This window comes from Pipra filicauda, unplaced genomic scaffold (genome assembly GCF_003945595.2).
Source record: "Pipra filicauda isolate LSUMZ 115617 unplaced genomic scaffold, ASM394559v2 scaffold42_size3861933_pilon, whole genome shotgun sequence".
Classification (NCBI taxonomy): domain Eukaryota; kingdom Metazoa; phylum Chordata; class Aves; order Passeriformes; family Pipridae; genus Pipra; species Pipra filicauda.
In genome coordinates, this window is record NW_024104565.1 from 1,367,031 (window position 1) to 1,383,820 (window position 16,790).

Here is a 16,790-nt window from a genome sequence, read left to right on the forward strand (position 1 = left end):
TCTTAATTATAACAAAACACATATTCTTAGCTTCATACAAGCAGAAGACCGGAATTTGGCTACAGTGAAGTGACAAAGAAAACAAACCAGTAGAATTCACACTTGTTTGACGAGTGACATCCAAGCCCAAACGTGAAAACAGATTCAACTTGTTTAATGAACAAGTTATGCTATCATTAGTTTCAGGGAATGTCTTTGACCCCTACACCGCTCTGCTCTCTTCCTTCTATAAATGTCTGTATACTGATCAATCTGAAAACTTAGTAGTTCCAGAAAAACTACTGAAAAAAGGTTATTTTTCAGCTAGTTCAGTTTCTCACTACAATCCATCATGCAGTCACACAAATAACACATCCAAGAGGGATAACAGAAAGGGGCTGAGGGAGGATGAGATGGCTTCACTTGTTGGCAGTGCCTATTTAAAGATGTTCACTGAATGTCAGCATTAGAGTGTGCTATTGTCAAACCTGAGGTTGCACACTATGCAGCCAGAGGAACAAGAAGTTCTGATTTTCCATATGCCACACTATTTTGTTCCTTTAAACAAACCTCTCCTAAGTTTTATAACCGTTCCTCTTACCTCTTCTGTGTATTCTTTCTTCAAGGGGGCACCGGCAGTTACCTGGGATAATAAACAAAGTCATCACAGATTGACACTTGTCATAACCCTAGAGGGTCTGCAATGCACTTCTGCCTACTTTCTATACTGCCAATTAACACATACATTGCACACAACATCATAGTCTGTCTACAGCTTCTGTTTTATTTCACCAGTACATAAAGAATACCAACACTTCCTATTGTATCTGGGTAGTAAGATACAGGTAGTGACTTAGGAACAAATTGCAAAAGATGCAGTAAAGGAGAGCTAATTGGATTTCATTTTACATATTGTTACAAGACACCAGCAGTACAAAGACAATGGACAGCAACCTCCAACAGCTGGCTGAAGAAATAACAGCAATACAGATGACCAGAAGAGGAACATCATCTTTTAATGTCTTGCAACTGCTGCCTGGGGCAAGGAACTGCATGCAAGTAATTTACTTTGCTGGAAAGCACAAAGGTATACATGCAAAGAGTATCACCAGGGTACTATATTTAGTCTTCAAGGACTACATACATCAATCCCAGGCACTGGACTTACTCACTTTTGTCTCTAGCACGGGTCCATTTTATAGTTAACCTCCCAGTAAAAGTATCTGGTACTCTACATGCCTCTGTGATGAATGTATCGCATTTGTAAACAAACAAAAGTTTTAAACTTCTAAAGACGCAACTCAGACAAAAACAGAAACAGTTATTAAGACATATTTAAGTCCTATTTTTGCTAGATTGAATGATAACACGTGTGACAATACACCTGCCTTGTAAGGAATAGAGGAATGTAATTAAAAATAAAGAAAAGGTGTATTAGAAGTGGACTAAAATGACAGAAAGTCCTTTAATTATATCAACCTGAAAGACTGAAAAAGGATGGCTCAGCTTTAACTCTTAGAGATGTTTAGCTGTAAGGGAGATCATGCATTCCAAAATTTTGTGGCTGTGGAAACAGCTCTGGTATTTTCACCCAGTGAGACTGTTTCCCTGGCAGCATCACTCTCTAGCATGCTGCTGGGCAGATGAAAGTGTTTCCAGGAGTTAATTTCAGTTTCTGTCTACTTGGCTAGCAGAGTTGGCTAGCAGAGTCTGATCTGACTGCACGATTGAGGAGCACTTCTACAACCAGTAATTGGTACAAGTCTCTTTGTGGTTTAAATAGCAAAAAAATGATACACTGGTGACTTTTGGTACACCAGAAAAACATTTGCAAAATTTTATCAGTTACTTCAGCATCTCTGAGGAAATTAACCTGAACAAAATAAAAGGACAGAAGGGGTAATGGGTACCCATTACTGGAGTGAAAGAAATCTCAAAACCTTCACCAACAATGTTCTCTATTTCCACTCACACACTGCAACCCGAATTCATTCTCATTCCTCCTCAGCTGTTAAATTTCCCAGCCTATGACTACTTCAATGCACTTTAAAATGCTATTTCAAAAGGCAGGAAAAAGAATATAGATATTTATATCTTATAGCTTTTTTTTCATGTGAACAAACTTTCCTAGCTCAGCAAGATACAGTACTTCTTCAGAGCTCTTTTGTCCCTCTTCTTTCATTTGTGCTTTTCTTGCATTAACTTTAGAGGTAACATCTATATAATGAGGTATCTCAGAAGGGTTATTTAAATATTAGCCGTTAGGCTACCCCAAATATTTCTTAAATCAAGATATTTTACTTTTTTCAAATATTAGCAACAATTTTATTTTCCAAGAAAGGTGCAAAAACTTACATTTGGCCCACCTCCATGCATCTTCAAAGCCCTCACTGTAGCAACAAGTACAACCACACTGGGAAACAAGCCAGACGCCCTGCATTTGATGTTGAAGAATTTCTCCATCCCGATGTCAGCACCAAAGCCAGCTTCAGTTACTGTTAAACATTAAAAAAACAAAACAAAACCACACATTAAACATGCTTTTGGTTAAACACTGGGGGATATTTCTACTTTAGCATACAGTGCACTTAAATATACACCAGTACTCAGTTTTGAATGAACTTTCAAATAGAGTTCTATTTACATTACAGAGTCTGATTAAAAACCTATTCCGAACTCAGAAATAAGTTCTCTTATTCTTGATACGTACAATATGTCATCAAAAGTAGTCACATGGGGGGAAAAAACCCAAGCAATCTAAATTAGTTTGAATCAAAGTATTTAAAAAAATCTAGTCCTCTAAAATCACTGTTTCTGTGCAATTACATTTAAAATGTTTGCAAATTCTCACAGATATAAGACTTTCCTATTTTAATTCTCCTCCTTCAATTTCACTAAAGATGTGTTTTCATCGCAACTAATGGACCTAAATTCTTCTAAGTTTGCAGAACTTCTGATCATCTCTTGCTTTTGTGGAGAGAATGTTTAATTATAAACACAAACCAGCAGTTACAGTCATAGTATTCAATATGCCGTTAAACAGTGAATTTAATAGTGGGCTTTTGCACCAAAGAAGGCAGACATGAATGTAACATGACTCAAGAGAAAAATCTGTCCAGAATTAGGATACACCTGGCAAAATATTTTTAGTGGAGCTACAAATAAAGAGAAGATCATCTGTATTAAATTGTATCAGTCTCTTCAGAGGGAATTTGCTCTGATTTGTCAAATGGCAATTATTTCAATTGCTTCTTTTAAAATCCAAATAATTTCTTTTTATTAGACAAACACAAGCACAAAGCAAATAAAAAAATTGAAGGGATTAAATCTCCCATTGGTTGAAAATTTGCCAATGTAACAATTTCCCACCAGAACACACTAATGAGTTGGGCTCAGTGCACGCCTCTGAAAGATGTGAAGGGGCTTTCAGGCTGACAAACCAGGGTGGGAAAATACTTGCTCCAGAGGCTTCTCAACTTGGCTCCAAGCAGGGCCGGTAACGTGCTCTTATAACCCTCATAATCAACTTGTAAAAATCAGTAAATTCCCTTCTCTTTCCCTCTTGCCAGCAGTTCTGTCTCCCATGCTTAGAAGGGGAAGTGACCACAACAGCTGATTGAACATTTCAGGGTTGGAAACCTTCAGTAGGGTCAAGGAGGAGGAGGTACAGATCTGCTCTGTTGCTGTGGCAGAAAGTTATCTCTCTGTTGGCAGCCAATGCACTTTAGGAAGTCACAGCCTTTGGGCATTTGTCCTCACCCCAGCAGTCCTTTTCCACCTCTTCTTCATTTTGCACAGGCTTAAACAATTGCCTGTGTGGATCTGCTCTGAGGGAGGAAATGGCTGCTGGGGCTGGGAGAGGAAGCAAGTGTTAGCAAACAAGGAGGTGGGCATGCTGAGGGGGGCAGGGACCTCTTGAAATAGTAACATGGCAAGTATCATGATTAATATTCTCCTAAATCATTGTAATAAGTATATAATCTTTTTCTGAATAGCCCTGAGAAAAACAGACATAGCAAACATGGAACAAAAAAAAAAAAAAAAGAGGTTTACACAAACACAGTAATTCATAGGAGCAAAGCTAATGTCAGGGTAAGTCATATTAAAAGCAGAGCCAGAGATCACGTTTCTGCTTTCCAGTAACTCCTATTCTTCTTCTCCAATCTCTTATGTGGCATAGGGTGATTAATGAGAACTCTGAATCAGGAATATATAACCATGATCAATCCTTAATATAAACAAAAGATAAACTACCAAGTGCTTGAGAGGGTGGGAAAATAATTTGTCTCTTCCAGAGACTGCCAGCGTATATACATAGCAGTCTACTAACATTTCCAAACAAAGTTTCCAGGGAGTTAATCCATTTCATGCCAAGCCTTTTCAAGGGTCAATTTTCCTTAGAGAAAGAGGGATTGCAAGTCTGCCTTTCAGTGGGAGAAAAGCAGAGATGTCAGCCTTCCAGTAAATACAGCAACTGCTCACACAGTACTTCATGGTTCTCTCGAGGAGGTACAAGCCACCCTTTGGACAGTGTAGGCAGCCAGGGCAAATGGTCAGGAGAGCTGTGCAGGGGGCCACCTATCTGAGCAGCTGTGCATATTCGTCTGTTCTCTGCAATGCTTTCCTTTGATAGGGAGGGTAAAATGTGCATTTGCCTAAAAAAACCTAAATGCTGTGTTGACATCTGAAAAGCTAACACAACACCAGTTTCCACCAGAGTGTGTGCTACAACATGGGGAATGGAATTTTTTCACTGGAAGCAGAGGAAAGGGAGACGTCAGTGCTTTCTCCAGTGTGCGGAAGGAAACAGGATGTAGTAGAAAAGCTGTCTGGATGAAAGTTGCAACTCCATTTTATTTCCTCCAAGGAATAGTAAGAAGGCAGAATAATATGCCAAGCTATTATAATTTAAAATCTTTGTGCTGAAACACTTGATACAATTACTTTCAGATTGTTTCCTGCTTTCAAATGAAAGCACCAATGAAAAACACAGACTATGAATAGGAAGTTTCAAGCTAGTCTACATTTAGAGATCATGAGATAAACCAGCTAATCACTTTAAATGTAACAACACAAATTGGGCCATTTATTTTGGTTATGATTTCTCATATATACTTTGTCAACACATTACAATTATAGATTATAGGTTACCTGACATAGATTTTGGGTAACAAACGTTTACTTAAGCAGTTGTGTACCTCAACTGAAGAAAAGTTTATAACACAACCACTGCTACCTGCATACACAGTTTTTGCCCAGCTTCAGCTCCCCTCCATGGATGTCTGTTTATCCTGTCCCCTGCCAAGTGGCCTTTTTCCCCCCCTATGAATCATGGCTACCTGGGCTGCTGCCCTGGAAGCAGGTAGGAGGTTTGTAATAGATATCAGCATGATGTTAACTGCTTGCTTTCATCTCCCAGGCACACAGTTCTAAAGCAGTTCTAATAAAAGTAAAGAGGTAACTGATTTGCCTTCAGCGAGCTCACAGAAGACACACAGGTATTTGCACTGCCAGCCTAAGAACACAACCCCATGGCAAACATATGCAGACTCAGATCAGGGATATTACACTTGCAGGCCCTGCTTTGCATTTGAATCCCCTTTTTGCACCTACAGGACTCGACGATGATCTGGACGAGTTCTAAAAGATTATTTTCTGTATGTAATTTTCAGTAAATAGGGCTCTTGGGATTCTCTCACTGTGTGGTGATATAAAGGGCAAAACCTAATTCTACAAATACTCTGCTGTTTGATTTTATACTTCAATTTTAGAGCCCAAGTATCATAAGGAACACTGGGAATGAAGTTTAAAAATTAAAGTTTCATGTATCAGCAATGCACTCCCATTACATTACTTTTAATAGTGGGCCATAGGTTAAACCTAGCAATTAATAAACACATCTATATCAGAAGTAAACTACACCAAAATGATCCAATAAGGTCAAATAATTTGTTCTCATCAAACTTGCACGCAGGGTGACCAAAAGCTAGCATGTTCTAACACATCAGGGTAACCGCAGAATCTTGTTTCAAAACAACAGTAGGCAAAACACAACACACAATAAGTCTTTCTACAGATCACTGACATAACATCTACTTCACTCACTCCTGCTACAAAATCATCAATAGTTTTCATTCAGAGCCTGAACCCAAAATACCAAAATTAGGTACAAAAGGGAAAGGAAAAGCCCATAAATATTAAATTAGGCAATAGAGACAAGTCTGTCGGGTGGTGTAAAGACAGAACGAACTCTTCACTGGAGTTTGTAATTCCACTTCAGGTAAGTGAACAAATCACTCTGATGGTTTTGTTTCTTGTTTATAATTATCACAACCTCCTTCATGTAATTACTGCCTTGCCAAGCACATCTGGGAACCACCTACACATGACAATAGCTTAAATAGACAGTGTCATGGTTTAAGCAGTTAATCAGATTTCATCATCATTCTTAATAAAAATGTAATTTTTCTCCATCTAAAAATACATCTATCACGCTGAAGCTGCATAAAGTGGTTCCACATTAGTCTCACATTTACATATTGCTTGAAAGCCTTACAGAAAGTGATGTTTAGAATATTTCTTAAAAAGCTATTTCACCCACAATTGAACTTCGTGTATACTGAGGGTAATTTCTAGTGAAAGTAGCTTCTCCCTAGTCAGCCCTTTCTATCAACAAATCAATGTCAAAATAAAACATTCGTACTACGAAAGGCCAAGTCAGATGCAAAGCTTTAGGACACAAATTGTGAGCCTGGATTCCTGAACAATGTAAAAGGAAATGGAAAATCTGAGCTGCAAGTTGCCATTTACTCCCCACATGTAAACATCTCTGTTCTGGTGCAGCTGTCTGCTGGTAAACTCAGGAAAAGAAGAGTTCAAAGTCACAGAAGCACATGAACTGTGAACCTGGAGCTGGAGGCATGCTAGCTGTAAAGTACTGATACATTCTTATTTAAGGGAAAAATACCAAGGTGCAAAACTGCCAAAATAAACTAGGACGATCAGTGATTTTTCTAACAGGATATCATATTTTTGTTAGTATAGCTAGGGATGAATAAGCCAGATGTTTGTCCATTCTGACTCTGGCAATTATTTGAGTGAACTTTCATTATTATGACTGATTTTGGAATGTAACAGATACTTTTTTCCCCCTTTTCTTCCTCCCCCCCCTGCCCCCCACCTCCTAACAGAGGGAGTTTTCCTGTTCATTTTTCTTTTGACGCATTTTCAGATGTCAAAAAACTGGTAGCAGGAAACTCTCTGCTACCACTGTTGGACACAAAGTTCAGCAGAAAATGACACATGAATAGGTTAAGGCTGAACATTTTTCATGCCATGAAGAAAATACTTTGCACTGGTTATCAAAGTTTTACATTGTTGTTCTGAGGTGTAGAAGAAAAGGTAACTGGAAAAATATTTGCTGCTTAGTTTAACAGACCATAAGCTAATTGGAGGTAATATGTACTTTTCACCTTTTGCTAAAGAAAGGTGCCAGGGCAGTACATGCCCTGCAGAGGTCTGGGCACTGGAGATTTTTGATTGTTGACCATCAATCCACGCTTTTGATTGAACCAGCAGATATGGCAGTCTTGGCTTCTTAAGACAAAAGGTTCACACATTTAATGGGTTTTCTTCCACAAGAAGTTGTGACCAAAATAAACTTTATTCTCAGAAAGCAGATTATATGACAGAGAGCAGCCCACCTGCACAAGCATCCCCAGAGAAATATGCTATAAATGAGGTTTCTGGTTCCACTTGCATACCCTCCAAGCTGCAGTACTGAAGGTCTACAGCTTGCAACCTCTCCTAATATAAATTTCTTTGGAGGAAAAAAAGTCTCCTGGAAATTTTCAGCTTCTTCACAAAAACAAAATGTCAGCTGAAGACAAAGATTTACATCCAAGTACCCTGCCATCATAACCCATGACAGCAGCAGTCAATTCACACTATCTTCCTTCAAAGGAGACTTACCTCCTTTGGCCAAGAGTCTCAGGCCTCCACTGACAGTCACTGCCTCCTGGCAGCAAGGGCTGCACAGGAAACTAGGCTCCCAGGAATACACTTAAATTAAGTGTTCATTCTCTTGGGACCCCATAACAAGTTATTTCAATCTTTTGCTTGGAAACATTTATTTTTCCATAAGGGATTAATTTTAACACTGAAATGTAGAGCAGCTTTAAATGAAAAACTGAAGTTTACCGCATAACCTCTCACAGTTACTCACTTTAAATACCAGTTGCTGCTAACTTTCCAAGAGCATCTCATACATTAAACGAAAGAAAAGGCACAATGACTCATACAGATTATTCCCAGACTATAGACAAAAAAACTAGCAGAAAGTTCATTTATGTAGTACAAGCTGGACAGGGGAAGAAAACCCTTAAATCTCAATTCTCTGACAATTAAGGATACAATTCCTCTTTGTGGGTGTTAAAGGCCTGTTTATATATGTATGCTGAAGATGGTGGATTTTAAATTTAGGGTGGGAATCAAACTGAAAACTCCAGGAGCTGACAGGGATAGCACTGTGTGACAGAAAGCATGCTCTGCACATCTCCACAGCTCTGCTTGTCTCCTCATCTTGAACATATACAGAAGTGCAGCTGCAGTGATTCTTGCCTACAAAGCACCAATTTAGGGCATGGTTTTACACTGTGTCTGAATCAAATGAGCACCCTGCCTTGCTGAAGGGCTAATTCTTGTTCATAAGTCTTCCACCTTTCTCTTCTGCTCCTTCCCTGCTGCCCAGACTTCCTGCAGGTTTTGGCATTCATCTAATTGGAAGGTAAACTGTTGGAATCTGCTAAACAGAAAACAAACACACACAAAAACTCAGAAAAAAAAATATTTTTCCTCTGGGCTATATTTGAATCAGCTGAAGTAAGACCAGACAAGTCTTACTTACAAGTCTGAACATGTTCAAACAAGCAGCAAAAGCAAGGGAAGGAAGGAAGACGCATTTCAAAAGTGGAAAACTTAATTCATCCCTAGCCACCTTGTCAAACCATACTCCAATACTTTGAATGTAAAATTTGACATTTTCTTGCAGCTCGCTAGTAATGAACTCATTATTTAGATTTATTGCTAGAGATTTAAAAACCTGAAGATGTTCTTACAAGCCACAAACAAGTCATTCTAATAGAAATGAAGTGAGCTGTATGTGGCTTCATGGGCTACATGTTTCTTTGAATCCCTCTGCTAAGCCTGCGGGGTTTTACAGTCACTTTCTCTTAACTCCTGTGTCCTAGACTCATGTAAAGATCCATAGCTTGTAAGCTAAGTGGTGGGTCCTGACATGAATTGCAATGCATAGTTGAATATACTAACCAAATATATACTTTTGTAACCTCCTTCTGTCACAATATTAACTAGAAAAATTCAAACAAAAGAACTGTGGATTTTAGATTGCATCCTTTCACCATTCATAGCACGTCTCCTTTTGAGGTAACAGAGTATCATTTGCTCATAAGACAGATGACCGATCACATTTTTTAAATGGAGCACAATTAATGGCACAGGAATAAGGCAATTTCGTTACATACTTAAAAGATCATCATGGCCTTTGGCAAAAGAATTATTAATCTTCGGTTGATTACAAAATTAAAACCTCACCAGTTTTTTATTTAGAGTTGTGTAGAAGGAATAATTAACAGCATCACTGATGGATCTTTATTTACGGCCATTCCCCTACAATTCTGCAACTGAAAATAGTAGATTAACTTATGGTACCCACAGTATTACCCTAAGGGCTTAAAATAAATCTCATCACACTTAAACTATGTTTCTTTCTGTGCATCTCACTATCAGACTTTCATTTACTTTCACTTTTAAACAATCTAGTTGCCTGAAGCTCCTGCCACAAGTACACCTCCCACTGAAGTGAAAGTGCTTTCTGTTGAGCTCTCAGTTTTTGGGTCCTCCTACACCCCCCTTGAAAAAAAACCGGACTTTAAACATGCTTTGAGAAATTATGTTACAAGCATCTGGAAAACACTAAGTTCAAGAGGCAGGCAGAGAGCCTGAAAATTTCTTCCCTAGTAAAGTTCTAACCGCTTCATCAAATGGTCATGAAGTAACAACTGCTTTAGCAACAATATTGCACTGTTTTGTAAAAAAAGGAAAGAAGGAATGCAAAAGATCTTATTCTTGAGACAAAACATCATTTCAGTATATGCCCTGGAAGATGACATACTTTCTAAAGAGCAGCAGAAATACAATGAGGAAATGAGTGATCATACTGGTAGTGAATGATGAATACAGAATTTTTTGCAGCCATACAAGCTACCATCACAGCCTATCACAACTCAGAGACAAAATCTGTTTAACCCACCACCACCACATGCTGGGCTGTGAGCATTCATGCACTCCTGCATGCCTTCAGATGCGAATGGCTGCGAGAGGCCATGAGGTCAGGAAAACACCTTGCCAACCACACACGCTTCTCCTTGTTCTCATCACAAAACAAAAGCATCTGTGCATGGACAGCAGAAGAGTAGTGTTGGCTGAGGCTGCGGCGGATGCCACACAACAAAGAGCCGCCGCTGAATTGTGATGATCAATGCTCCTGTCACTTGGCGCAATCACCCGAAGCATGCCAGGCACAGAGTCATCAATCACTAAAGTGTAAGCCTACCCCACAATGCATGCAACTATTCGCCCTGGGCTCCAGTCCTGTTAAAACTCCCCCCTCGCTCTTTACCGAGGCACATACTTTGAGAAGTATTCTCCACCTTGCCCTTCTAAAATCCTAGGGAATACTTGCTTGTTATGATAATGATTTTGCCCATGACTTAGGCACTGCCTTTTCAGTGTAAACATGTAGTGAATCCCTCTCCTAGGAGGACAAACAGGTTCTGGTTTTCTTTCATTCCACTTAGTCTTTGCTAGGAGACAGAATGCTTTCCTTTCATGATTGGTCTGGGAGAGGACACCAACACCGTTCTTGACAAAACTACTGAGCCATGTTTTAGAAATACATGGGAAAGGGCATCTCCTGTTACATATCCCCAGGAAGAAGAGTATTTCCCTGCACTAGCAGTTTGTCTTGATGGCCCACGGAAAAATCTGATGCAAAGGCCGTAAATTACTCTACAAGACCATCCCAAGGGCTTATCTGGAGAGGTCTGTGAGAGTGGAAATTACACTACACAGAGTGTAATAGGTTTATCAAATGCATACAAAATTTAAGATATCAATAAACAGGAAGGCCTTCCATAGAGACAGAAAACACTGGGTACTGTTAGTAGTAGTTTGGGAGACAGGAAAAAATGCCTAGTGGTGAGAACATGCAGCATAAGCCTCAAAAGAGCAGAGGAGGGTAAAAGATGCAGGCATGTAAAGCCCACTGTGCTGCACAGACTTCGTGAAATAGCTCATGCATGGGGAAATGCATCAGAAGCAACTTTGGAAATCATAGAAGCTTTTCAGACGTAGGCATTAGCTTAGCTGTAATCGTCTATACTTTTAAAATAAACTGTACAAAGCTGGTATTTGAACTGTTACTCAAAGTGTAAGATTGATGGCTTGTGTCAAACTTATTCATATGTATTTATTTATTTCCCTATAATTTTTTGGATAAGGAAAAAGAGCTCAACTGGTAAAAAATGGTGTGGAAAATAACTATCTGTTGGACTATATATGTGTCATGTGTAACCTATCTTATAGAAAGAATTACAGACTAAGGAGAGAGAAGGTACTAAGGACACACACCAACAAATCACACATAGAGAAGGATTTGCCTACAGGAACTTCCCAATTAAGAACACAATCAAAACCAAAGTCAAATCAAACCATAATTCTGCTAGTTTATAAGAAAAATCCTTTCAGCTGCTCATGGATAGACCAATTCTTTAATGTCTATTGTGAATTTCTTCACTTAAACACAATTTATGTAATCAAGGCAACAGAATTGCCATTGCAAACTACTCATTACCATTTCTGAAATATTTCTACATTATTAGTTGATCCCTCTTTACTACAGATTATAAATTATTAATTCTTTTTTCATAATTGCCCATCATCTTGTCATCTCAGCTACTCTATCATCCTTAGCCCTCCCCCACATTTTTGTGATTTCTCACTCCTCGTGCAGTGAAGAACACCAAACCATACACTGAATTCCTAATGGGCTCCAGGAAAAGCTGAACCTGCAACCATTGATTTATGAAGCTCTTACTCACTCTCTTGGGAGGCTCTGAGATGCAGTAGACGGAGGCAGCACATAGATGCTGTGTCCTCATGCATGTAAAGCATCTGCTCTGTCCCTGAAGCTTCATTCCCACTCAGAGCTTGCAGCCAGAGCTAAGCTGAAGATACATTACAAATATGTGCCTTATTACTGTAGGAAGCACAGTTGAAGAGTTCGAGATTGTCAGGTTCAGTAAAGTTGTCAGCATAGAAAATCAAGGATAAAGGGACCAACAACAGAACAACCATATAAAAGGTCCCCCAAAATTTAAAAAAGGCTATAACCTACATTTTCTCTTACTGTATCTGAAACTAATCTGTTTTCTCAATCAAATCAAATTAATTAAACAGCAGTTTTATAAAACTGCAAAAATTAAATTACAAGGTCAGAGCAGCAAACTGACCCTGAGATGCCATTTAGGATATTAATCTTGTCTTTTAACGTATTATTTTATAGAATCAGAGAACAGCCTCTGAACACTTTCAAATATCATCAACATCTGACCTTCAAAAGCACTTTGGCTATTTGCCAAAGTAACACTCTTTCCATTAACAAATCATACTGGCCATACATAACCTGGCATTATTTGCAATCTAATTAACATGTTTAAAAACAGTTTAGAAACAAATTTATATCCCTAGTCATGAATTCTTGAATTTTTCTTTAAAGCTAATGACCCACTAAGTCATAAGGTCAGATATGTAAGCAATCTAATTAGTGTTTTCAAAAAGAAATAACTATTTCCTCTTAAAATTCCCAGCACACAATAACACATGTAGTTTGTTGCTTGAAAATTAAAAAAACCCAAACCCAAACCAACAATTTAAAGTCAGCATATTTTCAGAGAAATCACAGTATTTTTCTTTTATACTGTGTTTTCATAGAGTACTTCATAACATTTTTGAGGCAAAACAAAACATCTGTAAATAAAATCCTTGGAATGCTCTGCACAAGCATTTTTCTTCCAGGAACATCTAAAGACACACCTTAACTTTTTCCCTAAACCACATTATCTTAACTGGGCTGGTTGAGAGGGTAGCACAGGATGAGAAGAAAACATTGCAGAGTTCTGATTCCGAATAAGAAAATGTAGCTTTAAATAGTTCTTTCTGAAACACCTGTTAACTGGGCTCTCAGTGTGCATGTGTTTATGGAATACTAGTGGAAAACAGAAAACCAACTCCACAAAATATAAAATTGTACTAAATGATATTAGAACTTTGCCAACTATAATTACCACTATCAAAAATACATGTACTTATGTCCTTTCCACATTTCACATTTGTATTGACTTCTCTGGAGCCATGAAGATTTAAGTCAACCATCCTAAAAGTAAATACACAAAGCAAATAATCAAACATTGCCCCCTCCATATGTGTACACTATTAACAATTTTAATCATAAAAGTTTTCAGAAGACAAAGCACTTCTGCCTGTAGATTCAGAACAATGAGTCAGAAAATAAAACCCAAAAACTATTTTTCCCAACATGATGGAAATATCTGAACAAACCTAATTCTTATACAAGTTGTCCATAAAAGGAACATTAGATTTCAGTATCAAAAGGTCAGTAAAACAAACAAACAAAAATCTAATAAAGAGCTTACATTTGCAACTGATATTAAAAATAAACCATCTGCCAAAATTAAAATTTGGCCTTTGAAATGGGACTTGAACTCTTTATGCATACTCTGCCCTGCTGACCCTTGCTAAAGGGTGTAAGTCAATACGAAATACTTACAAACGGAGAGAGGATGATGGATTTTCTGCCAAATAACCCTAAGCAAAAGTAATGCTGTTAGCTATGGAGCCTGTTTTTATTTCCTTTGCCAAGTGATGAATTAAGAGGACTTCCTAGCACACATGGTATTTTAGTGTTTGCATATTTTTAACCCCTGGTTCTTTTCTTCTTATAAATAAAAGCAATACACCCAGTAGGTAACAAAAGAACAAAAGGAACTGCTTCTTACATGTTGGAAGTTTTAACGCTAGGTGAGACTGCTAACTTGGGGAAGGAAGGGAAAATAAACAGGACAGAAGTTGCAATGTCATCAGTTTCTGCTCAGTAGAATGGTATTTTATTTATCAGGAACTGGGCAGTGCCTCTACTTTCTGAATGAATGACAGACCCTTTCTATCTATTTTTACCTCTGGGTAGCTATCCTGAGACTGAGAATAATGGATAGCCCTTCACAGTTGTACACTCCATTTAATTTATGAATGTCATTGGCAGAAGAAAGAGTTGTGTTAAGCTCTAACATGTTGCAGAAAAGGTCAGCATATAGGACATTAAAATACCATGTCAGCTTGTAAGTAAATTCCTGATGCATGTTTAAGTATTGGCAGCTGCTATGCAAAAGCCCTGTTACCTTAAAGCTCCTATTAATGTAGTGCTTGGCATCTCCCCATTTGTTATGGTGAGACAGTTTTTGCCCCCAAGAAAGTTTATAAACTGAATAAACACATCAAGAAGAACAGGATTACATATGCAGGCATGGAGGCTGAAATTACTTGCTTAAGGCCAGAAAGCTAGTCAAAGATAGAGGTGGCAGTAAGATGTATGCCTCCTGACACGCACTACAGTGCCAGATACGCAACAGACCGGGAGCTCTCCATCAGAGATTGTGTGCTGCTGGTGACAAGTGATGGACTCAGCAGTTTTGTCTCTTTATCTTTTACTGGGCAAGAAAGAAGAGAAAGGACAGGTTACCTCAAGACACCAGCTTCTCAAGAGCCAGCCAGCAGGAACATTTACACTGCCTTTCCTGCCTCCACATCATCATCATAGCAAATTCCCGAGGCACACAATCCCATCCCAAACACTGTCTCGTTACAACTCCCTTCTACTCTGAAAACCCATATGAAGAGAAGAAAACAGGGCTTTCTCAATTAAGTTACGTGTGTCCAGTTCTCCGCTTGTTTCTGACCCAGCCAGCTCTGTTATGGTGTGACACTTCATTCTGCACACAACTGACACACACACGTGTCGCATCACATCTCCTAGTCTGTGAGAAAAACATTTAATTCCTTTGTCAGTGAGGCACAGAGTAGCATCTACCCACCAGGAAAATTTCAAAAAAACCTTGAAAATAACTGTGGCAAGGCCATGGTGTCTCTTAATTGTTTTCTTTCATGTCATTATTACTTTTTGAATTGCTTTCCTCATACTGAAATCACTTCATCCATTAATGCAAACTTCTCTGAATGTACGAATTAAAATGTCTGGTCTCTCATGTGACATCTGGCCTGAGAACAGGCCAGAACTCCTGGTCCTCCTCCTCCACTAGGAGGAAAGGTAGTCAAACACACAGTTTTGCTATCCTACAGAGTGAACTTGGTGAGTAGAAGATGCTTCACTATTAATTACAGAGGCTCTAAAGGAAAGGAAAAGACAGAGCGAGCTGCTACACAGAGAATGAGTGTCAGAGCCTACAAAGGAAATGGAAGCAAATTGCAAGGGTCTTCAGCCCCACAAATTAAAAACTAGTAGCTAATAAAGGGAGGTTACTGTGATATATTAAAGATGGAATTAAGAAAAACCACAAAGTACACAAGAGCTGGATGTACTACTCTTAAAAGAAAGTGAATCAGAAATTCCAACATCTCAGAAGAAAAAAACCCCAAACCATAAAGTTTGTATCAACATTTCAAATAATTTCCTTTTCTCTTGGTGCCTTGTACCTGAAAAGTATCAAAATCTATTTTCAAGTAATGTAGGAGGAGTGGGGAGAAATCTGTGTGACTACAGGCTTGATGGTTTTCACAGATTTTTAAGAAAAGAATAATTAAAAAAAAATAAATTGAAATAAGCAAGAAATATAACCTTTGTCTGCTGGAGGCAGGCTATGCCAGATACAAAGCTTTCTCCAGTAATGAAAATGTGACATCATCTCAAGAAGTTGGCCTTCAGGAAAAAAAGCCTGTTACAAAGGAGTCTGTTAGCAAGGTTAGAAGAAAATGGTAACTACATGATTAAGAGAGAAGAAAAGGCAGCCATAACAGAAGAACTGTGGGACAGGAGAGAGAACTGGCCTGAGGGCTCTCATTTACTGTTTGTTAAACCACCTCATTAGAAAGACTGAGGAGCACCGATAGAGTGTATTGGCAATACCAAAGCTTGAAAGCATTGCTATCATAGAGAGGAACAAGAATACCACACAGGAAAAAGTTTCTGTGGTTTTAGGAAGAAATGAAGAGAAACAGAATGAAAGTTATTGGTAAAGAGTTACTGCCATTGGAGAAAAAGGATAAAAATATGACCTACAATTTGGGAACTTCATACTTGCAAACATCAGAGAAGAATCAGGGAGCCTAGCAGTATTAAGTCAATCACAGTGATGTATAAAAAGTGTGTGTTTGAATAGTTAGAGACAGTATAAAAATTATCACTTGAGAAAGAGAAGACAAAGCTGTAACACAGTATTACAGAAGAAGAACAAATGAGTCCAAACTGGCCATGGAAACCCAGGTAGCTTACCAGCAGCAAGAGTTAAAAATCCTAGCTAGTTTCAAACTACAGTCCCGTCAGTTCCTGAAGATCATCTGATATGCTTGTCAGATAAAGCAGAGAAGTCATGCTAAATGGTTGATGGTTTATAATCATATATTATTTTATTCCTGTAAAT

The 16,790-nt window shown here is 38.4% G+C and overlaps 1 protein-coding gene across 3 annotated transcripts in view; it reads right to left on the reverse strand.

Moving 5' to 3' along the window:
- Window positions 1–16,790, reverse strand: part of MTHFD1L (methylenetetrahydrofolate dehydrogenase (NADP+ dependent) 1 like) — a 148,684-nt gene that overhangs the window by 64,243 nt on the left and 67,651 nt on the right. For all 3 annotated transcript variants that reach the window (XM_039385704.1, XM_027733873.2, XM_039385705.1), the window contains 2 exons: window positions 2,335–2,474; window positions 581–622 (listed from right to left, as the gene is read on the reverse strand). In XM_039385704.1, the coding sequence (XP_039241638.1) occupies window positions 581–622; window positions 2,335–2,474 (182 nt within the window). The remainder of the gene's footprint in view (window positions 1–580; window positions 623–2,334; window positions 2,475–16,790) is intronic.